Here is a 13,695-nt window from a genome sequence, read left to right as displayed (position 1 = left end):
TACTTTTATATAGCGAAAGTTAGTGTTATATCTTTAATAGTTACGCTAACATTTGGCAAATTACTTATTAATTATTTGTTTATATATGTCATGTTTGTATCTGCAATTAAATTCATAAAAAATAATTTTTTTATGATAATTTTTATGATAATTATTTTTTGATAATTCCGTATATTTGTCCAATTGGACACTTTTACATATTAAATAAAAAAATGTAGCTAATGTGACTTAAATTTATTAATCAAACATGCATTCCATATTCAAACGTGATTTTTTTAATAATAAATAAAAAAAATAAAAATTCAAGAAAGAAAAAATTTTCTAAACTAAAAATTTCATAATTACAATTCGAGATTTTTTTAACAGCAAATTCAATTCTTTTTTGACAAATTGGTATCAGACGAAATTCTTAATCTTAAAAATTAGAACCACCAATGATTTTTTGAAAAAAATTATTATCTCGGCTCCTAATCAGACGGTAATCTTTTTTTTTAATTCGTAGAAAAATGTCAGATGTAGAATGCTTCATACGGCTATTTGATAGTAACGAAATTATTTTCATTTTTTTTTATACGGAAAAAGATCCACTTTTTAAAGGCGTTTTATAATAAAGTTTAACTGCAAAAAATCGTTCTGTTATTAAGTGTATAGTGCAATTTTTGAAGAAGAAAAATGACCTCTGTTTTCTGGTAAAAATTGCTGAGTGACTGCTCAAAGAAGAAAAAAATTAAATTTTCAGAAAGGTGTTTAGTTAACAAATGGAAAGATTTTTAGTGAACTTTTTGCAAAAACTAATTTCAGGCTTGTTCAGAACTAAATTTATTCGTCATTACTATGGGTTGTTCAAAAAGTTATTGCGTTTTTTTATTTGATTTTCAGGTGTGTTTATTTAATATACGTAATGAACATTAATCAATGATATATTGGCCGTTTTGTTTGATGACCTTCTGCCATCTCCCGGGCAACTTCATAATATCACGTTCATAAAACTTCCCATCCTTCTCTGCGAGAAACTTGTCTAGGTGCTGTTTGATGAGGTCTTCAAAAACAAACGTTTTACCATCAAGGAATTTTGCAAGGAGCGAAAGAGATGGAAGTCTGATGGTACAAGGTCTGGGCTATACGGTGGATGTGGTAACACATCCCAACCATATTGCAACAATTTTTGCCGAATGATCAAACTTGTGTGTGATCTCGCATTGTCGTGGTGAAACACCCTTACGATTGATTAGCTCGCGACATTTCTATGCGATGGCATCACTTAATTTCTGCAGCTGCTCACAGTAGACATCGGAATTAATCGTTTTGTTCTTTGGAAGTAGCTCATAGAAGACTGGTCTCTTCCAATCCCACATTGACAGCATTATCTTCTTTTGGTGGATTTCCGCCTTTACTTGCCTTTCCGGTGCTTCATCTCGCCTTCAACTTCTTTTCCGGCTGACATTGTTGTAAACAATTCATTTTTCGTCGCCCGTGATCATATACTTCAAGAACGGATCGTTTTCTTCACGTTTGATGAGTTGATCGCAGACGCTCATGCGATTCGTCAGATGAATTTCTTTCAACTCATGTGGTACCCAAACATCGAGCTTCTTTACGAAGCCTAGCGATTTCAAATGGCCATGAACACTTCCAACGGACACTTTTAGAGCGGTAGCAAGCTCCCGAACCGTTGAATGCTTATTTACTTGCACCAATGCTTTCATTTCATCGTCGTCAATCTTGGAAGGCTTACCAGAGCGATGGGCGTTTCTTTGACTGAAAAATCACCATCATGGAATTAGGCGAACTAGTTCTGGCACTGGCGTTTTTTGACAACATTTCTGCCGTAAACTTTTCCCTTGCTTCAGTTGCTTTCTTCTCTTTTTTGAAGTAATAAAACAGAATATGGCGAATATGCTCTTCAAAATTCTCCATGTCTTCTCCGAACCATAATGCAAGCACAAAACTCGATTGAATCGCGTTTTTTTTGGTTTTTAAGTTGAGTGTCAACAACAAAACGCGCGTAAACATTTGACATTCATGTCATGCTCGCATACAAATAAACGTGGATAACGCCATCAATTGGAAAAAACGCAATGACTTTTTGAATAACCAATACATTTTATGAGAATTTCGAAGCTTTGCGTTTAAATCTCAATGTTTTTTTTATTTTTTCTCTACTAAACTAATAGATCGATTTTAATGTTCTACGTCTCATTTTGTAGTTATTTCGAATACTTATATTTTTTATATCGATTTTTTTTTCATACAATCATTATCTTTCGTTTTATAAATGAAAAACATGTTTTTTGCAATTATTCGTTTTTTTTTGCATATTTTTTTTCATAAATCTCGAGTCTCGAAAATACGCATTTCTTTTCTAATGGCCTTTTGAGATTTTCGTGAAAAGAAATGCTGGTTTATAATTTTTTCCGATAAAATTCTATTTTTATTAAACTATTCTTGCTACTCGAGTTTATCGAAGGGGATTATATAGTATAAGTACTATATAAGTATAAATACTATATAACGCGCATGAAAAATCTTAAATAATTAAATGTCTCGTAAACTGTTGCGTTTTAATATGATTTATTCTGGATTAAGGGGAGGAGTACACTATTACTACAATTTATTAAAACTTATATGTTATTTAGGTTCCTCCCTTATTGATGTCTAGAGCCGCCGAACATCAAGAAAACATTTTTGGCCGCTTGAAACAAGCGACAAATGAGAAGGAGCTATCTCGTTCATTCTCGGCATGCTGTGGGCGAGCACACGGACTCGTTCTTGTGTGTTATACCAGCTATGTAAATATGAAACCGGAATTTTTTTTATAGAAAATACACGTTTATTGCATGAAAATGATAAAAAATATTTTATTCGAAGTATTGCCCATCGGTAGCTATACATTTTTTCCACCTGTTTGACAATTTGTGGATGCCACGCCAAAAAAATTGTTGCTCTTTTGAGCCAAACCAGTCATCTAGCCATTTTCGTACATGTTCGTAAGAAGTGAAGCGCTGCTGAGCAAGTGCGTGTCCCATCGATGCAAATAAGTGATAATCGGACGGAGCCAAGTTCTGGTGAGTAAGCCGCATGCGAAAGTATTTCCCAACCAAATACCTCAATCGTTTCCTTGACCAGTTTTGCTGTGTGTGATGATGCATTATCATGAAGCAAACTCACTTTGTGTTGCCTTTTTTGATATTCCGGTCGTTTTTCACACAAAGCTTGATTTAAATTGATCATTTGTTGTCGGTAGCGTTCAGTATTAACGGTTTCGCCAGGTTTTAGCAGCTCATAATAGATTACACCTTTCTGATCCCACCAAACACAGAGCATTGTCTTTCGTCCATAGCGATTTGGCCTTGTAGTCGATGTCGATGGTTCGCCTGGAGTTACCCATGATATTTTACGCTTAGGATTCTCAAAATATATCCACTTTTTATCGCCAGTCACAATTCGATGGAGAAATGACTTTCTTTTGTACCTGGCGAGCAGCATTTCGCAAGTGGTTTTTCGGTTTTCCTGCTGTCTTTCATTGAATTCATGTGGAACCCATTTTCCCATTTTCTGGATCTTTCCCATGGATTTCAACGTATGGAGACGACTTCTCGTGTCACATTCAATTGATTCGCGAGTTGTTGTTGAGCGTCATCCTCATCCAACAATGCTTGCAATTCGCTGTCTTCAAACTTTTTCGGTGGTTATCCACGTTCTTCGTTTCTCACGTCAAAATCGCCACTTTTGAATTTTTAAACCACTCAAAGCACTGTGATTTATCAAGAGCATGCTCACCGTAAGCTTCGACAAGCATTCGATACGATTCTGCAGCAGTTTTCTTCAAATGGTAACAGAAAATCAATGCTGTCCGCAAATCGTAGTTTCCAGGCACAAAATTCGACATGTTCAACGCTATTACAAACTATATTGTTGTATGAAACTTGTATTGTTGTAAGTTAAAAATCTTTGTCTCAGATTCTCAGATGTCAGAACAAGGAAATGGCGTCAATGACGCCGTCTGATGGCAACTATGGTACATTGACATTTATGGACATCTATTGGTAAATTCCGGTTTCATATTTATATACCTGGTAGTGCTGCACCACGATGAATGGCCGAACTTATAGGCGTGGAAAAGTAATGTTTTGACGACGAAATTTATGTTGTGTGCCATTTCGTTATTATTTGCTTAGTTGTGAAAATATGACTTGCCTCGTACTTATCAAAATCGTAATTATCGATGAAAACTAAAGTTATCTTGCAATTTTATATGTAAAAACGTATATTTTTTATTCGTTTCAACAGCTGTCGGACTATGTATTTCTGCCCGAGTAAGCTCACTTTGCCTTCTATGACCATTTACTTTATTATTATCAAGGGAGGAAAGGATAGTTTTCATCAATTTTTATAAGTGTTTTAAAGTGATCTCGTCATTTCGTTTCATCCAGTTGTTTTTATTTAAAAGTAGCACGCATAAATTAATCATTCATTCCTGTCATTCCTCGCTTCTGACGTCATAATTCCAACATGGCCGGCGCGACTAGTCAGAAGCCTGAAGTCTCATCAAGGATATTCATATTGTGAAAAATGCACTGAGCCAAGTAAATATGTCAATGGTTGAGTCATTTTGAGAAATACACATATGCCATTACAGACGAATTATTTCGTTCCCAAATCGATGAAAATCATCACACAGACATTTCTCCACTCTTAAGATTACCATAAATATTTGGGCTTGTCAGTTTATTTCCCATAGTTGTTTTCCCATAGTTGTTTAACGTTTTATAAAATATTTATTTTACTTATTATTATTTATTTATTTAAAATGTGATAATAAGAAACATTTATTTCACGTTTATTTAACATAAATGTTCATTTTAATAAATGTTCATTTTACATTAATTATTTGAAATAATAGTTTAAAGAAACATTTATTTAATGTTTATTAAATGTTTTTCAAATATTTATATGACATATCAAAAATTATCTTTTTGCTTCAACATTAAATAAATCGATGAAAAAGAATCGGGCGGAGCTTCGTAAAAAAGCAAGTTAAAGGTAAAGATTCGCTCTTTCAAATGATATAAATCACATTTGTGTACAATTTTTAGTCCACTCCGTAGAACTCCGCAAATTTCGTAAAAAATTTTGAGATATATCTTCATTTATATTATTGTGTAACTTCATTTATGTTATTGTGTAACTTTATGAAATCTTTAAAGTAGATCTGAAAAGTAGAAATTTTAAGCTGTAAAATGTTTTTTTAAGCATCTCAATGATTTTTAACGAAGTTATTCTATCTTGGAATTTGCCTATTTTTGCAGAATGAAATAGGTGTTGCATTAATTTTATTGGCCAGTGTAATAATAAATTTTTATTAATTGTCAGTACGAGAGCAAATCAATAAATTCTTAGAAAATCTGTCAGAGAGCACTCGCAGTGTCATGTCACATTACTTTTTAACAAGTAGCATCTCTCACTCAGCCGATTACTGTCAAATTTTGAACGAAATTCATCACATGTTTTATTACTGTAGATGATTAAAGCGAAAAACCTTTGTATTTTTTGCAAAATGGAAAAAAAACGAGTTTTGTGCAGTGATCAAACATCTACATATGAAAAGTTTAACGCCAAAAGAAATCAAAGCCGAGTTGGATTCATAGCACATCTGCACCAGCATTTGCGACTGTATACAATTGGGTGAATAAATTTAAACTTGATCGTACATCCAATGCATCTCGTTCAGATTGTCCAATTGAGGCTGCTACACCAGAAATCATCGATAAGTCCACGATATTATTTTGACTGATCGATGAGTGAAAGTGCGCGAGCTTGTTAAGACCACAGGTATATCATATGGCACAGTGATTTCAATTTTGCACGAACAATTGGGTATGAAAAAAACTATCGGCAAGATGGATGCCGCGTTTGCTCACTGTGGTGAATCCATACGTGCGATTTCACAAACAATGTTTGGAGATGTTTTAACGTAATTCAGATGAATTTCTGCGTCGATTCATTATTGTGGACGAAATATAGATCCATTATTTCATACTCGAAACGAAGAAATAATCAAATGGACTTCACTGTGAACCAGCTCCGAAGAAGACGACCGTAAAGTCGGTCGGAAAGGTGATGGCCACAATTTTTTGGGATACACGCGGATATATTCATATCGATTATCTTCCGTCGAAGCAAAAACAATCAATGGCGATTATTATGCAATCTTATTGAATCGTTTCAACAACATTTTAAAGAAAAAACATCCCTATTTGGCGAGGAAGAAAGTGTTCTTCCATCAAGCATGCATGTGTTCACATGTGCCTAGCACCGATGGCTAAATTCAGCGAATTCCGCTACGAATTGCTTCCCCATTCAGTATATTCGCCAGATTTAGTCTCTTGCGATTATTTCCTGTTTCCAAACCTGAAGAAATGGTTCGGAGGAAAGAGATTCACCATCAGAGAGCAGCTCATCGCCAAAATAAAAGCTTATTTTGAAGGATTGAACAAATCATATTATTCAGACGGCTTGAAAAAGCCGTTGGAGACGTTATCAAATGTATAAAATGTAATGTGTCGAGCTGAAAGGAGACTATGTTGAAATAAAAATGAATCGATCAAAAAAAATGTGTTTTATTATGTTTTTCTAAAAATTTATTGACTTGCCTTCGTAACATCAGTGTTCTTCAATTATCCCTGGACTCCCCGAGCCATTGTAGTCACGAAAATTTGCTCAGAGTCGACAGTGTTTAATAGTATCTCGATACCCTCTCCCCCCTTCTTTCCTCCTTTTGTCATTCCACATCTAGGGACAAAGTAAGTTGCCGGCCCTGGTAATATATAAAGATATGTCGACGTGTCTTATTTTATTAGTAAAACAGCGATCGGAGTTCAGGTTTCACTTTAGGATCCGTTTAAATTAAACAAGCATGTAAAATATGTTAATGTTACCGCAACTTTTTAAAAAAGTTATTTTACAATAAAATCATCAAAAATTACCAATTCTGAAAAAATTACTTTGAAAAAACTGAAATCAAAGGCCAGTATTCATAGTCGGTTCTTATACTCAAGACCATCTTAAGTTTTTGAGGTATCACGAACTAATCAGAGAGCCGCATTAGCGTCTTAAGACATTACTTAAGATGGTCTTGAATATAAAATCTGACTATGAATATCAGCTTGTGAGCAGTTATCTTCTAGATTCATAGTCGAAAAATAAGACAGTATTTGAATAAAATCTCAAGTTAAAACTTATCGAAGACGATCTTATTTCAAAATGTCTTGAACAGTCTTGATTCATAAACACATCTTGTTCAAAATAGACTTAAGACTCTTTTAGTTCACGACAAATTCATAATCATTATAAGACATTTTATTTGACATGTATATACAATAAATAAAACGGTCTTCATCAAGACGTATTCGAGGTGGATTTAATTAAAAATTAAAAATGTTAAGAAGACCATGTTCATCTTAAATTTTAATAAAAATACATTGAAGATGTATTTTCGCGTAAAAATAAATATTTGATAATAAAAAAATGACACTCTGTCCCGCGAATCAAGATATGACACATCAAAATTGACGACTATTAAGGTTAGGAAATCTGTCACACTTAATCGACATGATCATGCGTTGTAATCACGTGTGCAAGTTCTTGTAGGCAGATATTTCTCTACTGCAGACTCTTATTTGATTATACTGAAAAATGATATATTCAGTAAAGCAATTAAATATAATGATATATTCAATGATATATTCAATGAAGCAATTAAATAAAAATTCTTGGCTCGCTGTTCAAAAATTTATTGGTAACTTATGGCCAAAATTCATATGGGAAATGTTTTGATCGAGATTTAATTAATCATAAACGAATATGATTCTTGTAAATTTTGCTTATATAAATGCAACATCAGAAGATTTTTTTATATGACATTTTATGTTTCACATTAAAAAAAGCATATATAAAAAGTCGGAAACGCGAGAGATTCATGATAGATTTACTTATATTTAAATCGTTAGATAATATTATTAATTTTAATATCTCTGATGGAAAAATTTTATTGAAATTAATTCTCGTTTTGACACAACATTTCAGAAAAAATTCTGTTTAATTTCAGAGATTTTTTGTTGAAAAATTTATTTTTAGCAAAATTTCAGAGAAACTTTAAGAAAAGTTTCCGAAAAGAAGTTCAGAGAAATTTCAGCGATTTTTCAGTATGTTAGTTGAAAAATTAACTTTCAGTGAAATTTCAATAATTTTTCAATCAACAATTTTGCTAAAATATTCCAAACATGAAACAATTTCAGCGAAATTCTTCACCAAGAAACGCACTTCAAGTCGGAATTTACAGTCTAATCATCACAATCTAATTAAAAGATAATATAATATAATAACATTTTATAAATTTATACTTCTCAAATGTAATGTTTCTATTGGAGAATTCAACCGAAATTATTACGGAAACAGCCGAATATCAAATAAGTTCAACCTTAAGATTTCTTCGTCAAGACTTTAAATCAAACAAGAATTCTTAAGGAAAAACTTCTTCTCGAAGGTCATCTTATTTCGTGACTATGAAATGTTACGATTTCAAGATGATCTTAATTGAATAATGCTCGTATTCATAGTCAGATCTTATACTTAAGGCTTTCTTAAATTTATCTTTAGATATTCAGCAGCCAATGAAATAATTCGTAAAGTATTTAAAGATAAATTTAAGAAAGTCTTAAATATAAGGTCTGACTGTGAATACGAGTATATGAATACGGGCATATGAATATCAACTGTTGATATAAATTACAAATTATGCCATGTCAGTGTCAAATTCTTCGATATTGAGGATATTCGCTCATCATTATATATGTATCAAGTCTATGGTTATTGCTTATATGCTTGTCTACATTGATCTTTGATATTATTGTTTGATAATATATTGCGCATAAAATGATGTAAATGTTGATAAATGTCTTAATTGATTTACATCGACAATTTCAATTTTATTAGAAATTTTAATAAATACTTTACTCGCTCACATTAAATCATATAGCTTATTCAATGTCTCTTTGTTCGAAAAACAAAGTTTGGAAAGTTCAAATCGAAACTGTGTGGAAAAAGTAATCTAAGTTATTTAAAAAAAAATTTTTTTATATATAGTGCCTTCAATCCCGCAAACGATTATGTGTATTTATTTTAAATTAAAAGTAATATTTTTCAAGGTTAGGATATCTGTCGTAACATTTAAGTTCATATACAGTACCAAACGATATAACTTAGCTCTTCAAACTTCATTTTCTTTTTCCGTAAAAGGAGAAATCAAACGATTTATTTTTGTGTTTGCATCCTTTTCTAGAACAATGAACAAGTTGAATCAAACATTTATCCAATAAAGTTTATTAGTCCCATTATTCTTTTCTCTTGTTAACTTTAAATTTTTCATTTTTTTGTATTTATAAATGGAACATTAAAGCCAATAAGATCTCGTGTAACATTTTAATGCATTATATTGCCATTTTAGTTAAACATGAATGGTGAAGCGTCTTCTTTGGAAAAGTGCGAATTGATCTGTTAGATAACACAGTATAAAAACTATTAATCAATAATAGAGTGAGTAAATAAGTATCAATAATGAGTCATTCGCAAGACATAGTTAATATACCGGAAATAATAGAACTGGTGAGACTTCTTCGCCAGAATGGCGACAAAATCTTGAGTGCTTCCAGCAAGCTTTCCTTGTCGACGAAACTGCTGCACAATCTTAATGAAGCATTTTCACTGATTGTATCAGAATCCGAAGATTTAAATTCTTCATTTCACGTGTGTAACAGCTCCAAGATAGATATATTTCGTGATGTAAAGTTTCTACACGATTTTGTGCAAAAAACTATAGGTTTGAAAGTAATACATTGTTCATCTGACATCAAAGTTACCATTGACATCTCCAAATTTAGACATTTAAAGTATTTGGAATTGAAAGAAGTATCTGTTGAATTATTGAAGGGTCTACAGAGTGTCAGAGGTCAGTTGGAAAGTATTGTGTGTGCCGGCAGGAAAGGGATATCCACAATTTATCAATTATTAGGTAATATTTATATATTATCCAATATATAAATTATATATTATATATAGATTAATATTTATAAACTAGATAAGCATCAATGAATTACATCAATGTATTGTCACAAAGTGTAGTTTACAGTCACCCTATGTGTATCTTTTTATAGAAATGATGTCTTTAAAAGATAATATTATATATTTTGATAATTCAATTATATATAGGATATCATAAAATAAATAACAATATAACTTTTAACAAACTGCAAACGAATATGCAAAAAAAATTCTACAAAATTCTATAAAATTATTGATGTGATATACATAAAAAGAAATTACAGTTTTCTATATATTTATTATATATACATTGAAATTAGTTATTGTCTTATATTCCTATATCTACAGCTGAATGCGGAGGTGATGCTGGAATCGGTTTCGTATGGGCATCCTTGAGACACTTGATGTTGCCTCATAACGCTCTCAAATGTCTAGATGAATCATTAGAATTGGCACCTTGGCTTCAGATATTGGATCTGAGTCATAATATGATAATCGATGCCAAAGAAATATCTTATTTATCAAACTTGAGATACGTGAATCTAGGTTACAATAAATTAGAACAAATACCTATATTCAATAAGACAGTATTACATTCGTTACAAGTGTTGGTTTTAAAAAACAATTATATCGAAAATTTAAGCGGTTAGTTGTCATTTTCTATGCACTAATAACTCTTCATTTAATTTCCAAATAGTTTAAAGTTATTCTCTTGCTACATTTAAATATAACTTTCAAATTTATTAATAAATGTGTGTGATTACATAATTTAAGAAAAAATTATTATCTAATGTTATCATTATTAATTTGTGTAATAGGTCTTCAAGGCTTAGAATGTTTGACAGAATTAGACTTGTCATTTAATTGTTTAATGGAACATTTGGTTCTCTTGCCACTGCAAAAGATGTCTACCTTGCTGTGGTTATCCCTAGAAGGAAATCCTTTATCATATCATCCAAAACATCGAATTCTGACCATCAAACATTTACATCCGAGTTTGTCAGATAGCAAGGTATCCCTGTGTAATATTGAAAAAAAAATTATTAGTGTGAAACAGCAGTGCTAATACTTACATGACAGATCTGAATAAATTCTTATAGTTCGTTTTAGATCATCTGTCGCTCTCGAATGTGGAAAAAATGCTAGTCGCAGAAAATCGAATCTTTGCAATACCTATGAATGAATCTACATCTCTGACCAGCTCAATATCTGTATATGCTGATATACATGAATTCGATCAAGACAGATTAAATCATCGAACAATATTGTTATCTGAGAATCTAGAAAAAAATGTAACAAGGAATAAAAGAAGACCAAATGTCAAAGAAGCAATTATTGATGAAATCGATCAAGAAAGAAGAGAATTTAAGAAATTGCCTGATGTGGTAGCATCATCTTCTCATTTAGGTAAAATTCTTTTAAAATAAATAATATATATAGTAGAGTGAAAAGTGTATTGTATCTAATAAATTGGTGTCTAAAATGGAACAGTACTGTATATAATAACTGGCATAGCAATAGAATGATGTATCTTTTTTGCAATATTCTATATTAACTTGTTCATTGTTTCAGAGTCATCAAAGGATTACTTGGAAATAAAGAAACGTATCTTAGGTCTACGAGAAAAATTTGGCGAAAATAATTGGTTGAGCAATCATGCAGGAACTTCTGTCCAGCACATTATGGGTCTTCATCCTGCTTCACCAGAATCTCCAGAATCGCAAATATCTAAAATAAGAACTTTGGCTAATATTAATACATCATCGTCTCTTCATGATACTCTGATTTACGCAATGGATAACGAAAAATCATCTAATGAATCGCAAGAAATTGCAGAATACATAGAAGACGATAAAGAACTTCCTCAAACTAAGACTTTGGTCGATCTTTCGAAAATATGCATTGCTCCTATTGTATACGATCCTAATGAAGGTAAAATTTATTCATAATGTATTAAATAATATATTAAATATCGCGCACAACAAATTGATATTTCTTTTATTATAGAAGCTGGAGACTTGTATATCGTTCAGAAAAGGAATAATGAGAATGAGATGGAGAATGTCTTTTTGGTAATAACTTCCGAGTAAGTTATTATTTCATTGCAAACAATTATAACACAATTAGAATTGCATTAGATTCAAATATTTTTAATTATTTACAAGAAAAATCAAAGATGGCAGATTGTCGAAAGTAGTTTTCAATTAAATATGTACATTTTTTAAATATATTATTATTAAGATAAAACTTTTGTGGTAAATATTTGCAGAGATATTAAAGAAAGAGATGCAATTACTGGAAAAATAAAATTTTGTTGGTCAACAAATTCCTTATTGTCTTGCGTCTTAGGTAGAAGCGATCCACCCACAGTTGATATTATTTTTGACACTACTAGGAAAGATAAGGAGAGTAGACGATATTTTGCACAACTAGATGATGCAAAGGTACTGAGAAACATTTAAATACGATTTTGGAATTTACAATATAATGCTTTTTTAGAAAATTGTAACAATAATTAGTGAGCAAATCGAGATGCGACCAATACTGCTCAAGATTTTCAAGTGCATGAAATGTTCAACACAATTCTCACAGGATCCGGAATTATACGTGGCACTCACTATTAAATCGATGACAGGTTTGTTTTACGATTTATGATGAGATACTATTATATATTTTTGGAAAGGATTGAGTGAAATGATGGTTTTTTTCAGGTACAAAAATTAAGTGTCCTACCTGCGACAGCAGCTTGGTCATTGAAGTAGAGACATTTTCTAATGTAGATAACCAAATTGTAAAGAGTCAGCTAATAGACAATCCAACAAGGCTTAACCTGGCACATTCCGAATCATTCTCCAGTATCGGTATGTCCCTCGATATAATATCGTCATATTTTGTCAGCATGTAGGATTCTTTAAAGTGGATTTATAAAAAAAAGTGCACAACTACGAGATTTTTTACACAGTATTGACCTTTTTGCAATGTTGTATCAAGATTTTGCAGTGAATTTCAATGTATTAATTCTCAAGAACTTCAATTTCTATGACACAAGCATTAAACAAATCAGAGCGAGATTTTAATTATTATAGGAAAAATAATAGTGAAGAATGTTACAATTTTTGATTCATCTGAAAAGTAAAGCTGCAAAAATACACAATTGAATGTCATCGTTTTTACTTTGAATTACGAATTATTATGTATAGTTTGTGCAAAACAATCACATTAAAATTGGCCTGATATTGCTTAACTTTATCTTAAAAAGAAAATAAATCCTTCTTAGCTGTCTGATTGAGTAAATAAATAATAATGAAAGTGCAGTCTAATAGTTGATGTATGTATGTTATATATATAGGGTGCGAGACTTTTCCAACCGCCCACAGAAAAGTAGATGGAATCGAAAAAAACATAAAAGTCTTTTACCATATGTTTGCAATTGTATTAATGAGAGCGCGCCGATAGAAACGCTCCGGCTGCTCGAAGTATAGCCCGGCTCACTTTTTCAAACATAGGCTGCGCCGGCAGCGCGTTGGAGAGATAAGAGCGCGCCGTTGCTTAGCTATATTTCGAGCGGCCGGAGTTTTGTCGGCGCACTCTCATTAC

General features: G+C 31.8%; 2 protein-coding genes across 2 annotated transcripts in view; one reads left to right on the top strand and one right to left on the bottom strand.

Moving 5' to 3' along the window:
* Window positions 1–1,457: 1,457 nt before the first annotated feature.
* Window positions 1,458–1,917, bottom strand: LOC105621966 (histone-lysine N-methyltransferase SETMAR-like). Its single transcript, XM_012203399.1, has 2 exons — window positions 1,835–1,917; window positions 1,458–1,758 (listed from the first exon to the last, which is right to left on the bottom strand). Exons 1-2 carry the CDS (start codon window positions 1,915–1,917, stop codon window positions 1,458–1,460), a joined length of 384 nt encoding a protein of 127 aa, XP_012058789.1.
* Window positions 1,918–9,615: 7,698 nt separating this feature from the next.
* LOC105621919 (serine/threonine-protein kinase 11-interacting protein) overlaps window positions 9,616–13,695 on the top strand; it is a 10,122-nt gene continuing 6,042 nt past the window's right edge. The window contains exons 1-9 of the mRNA XM_012203357.1: window positions 9,616–10,069; window positions 10,447–10,743; window positions 10,917–11,110; window positions 11,199–11,505; window positions 11,671–12,030; window positions 12,106–12,184; window positions 12,368–12,542; window positions 12,598–12,733; window positions 12,810–12,959. Of these exons, the coding sequence (XP_012058747.1) occupies window positions 9,616–10,069; window positions 10,447–10,743; window positions 10,917–11,110; window positions 11,199–11,505; window positions 11,671–12,030; window positions 12,106–12,184; window positions 12,368–12,542; window positions 12,598–12,733; window positions 12,810–12,959 (2,152 nt within the window). The remainder of the gene's footprint in view (window positions 10,070–10,446; window positions 10,744–10,916; window positions 11,111–11,198; window positions 11,506–11,670; window positions 12,031–12,105; window positions 12,185–12,367; window positions 12,543–12,597; window positions 12,734–12,809; window positions 12,960–13,695) is intronic.

Source organism: Atta cephalotes, assembly GCF_000143395.1.
Source record: "Atta cephalotes unplaced genomic scaffold scaffold00038, whole genome shotgun sequence".
NCBI classification, from domain to species: Eukaryota; Metazoa; Arthropoda; class Insecta; order Hymenoptera; family Formicidae; genus Atta; species Atta cephalotes.
This window is presented reverse-complemented; position numbering and strand designations above follow the sequence as displayed.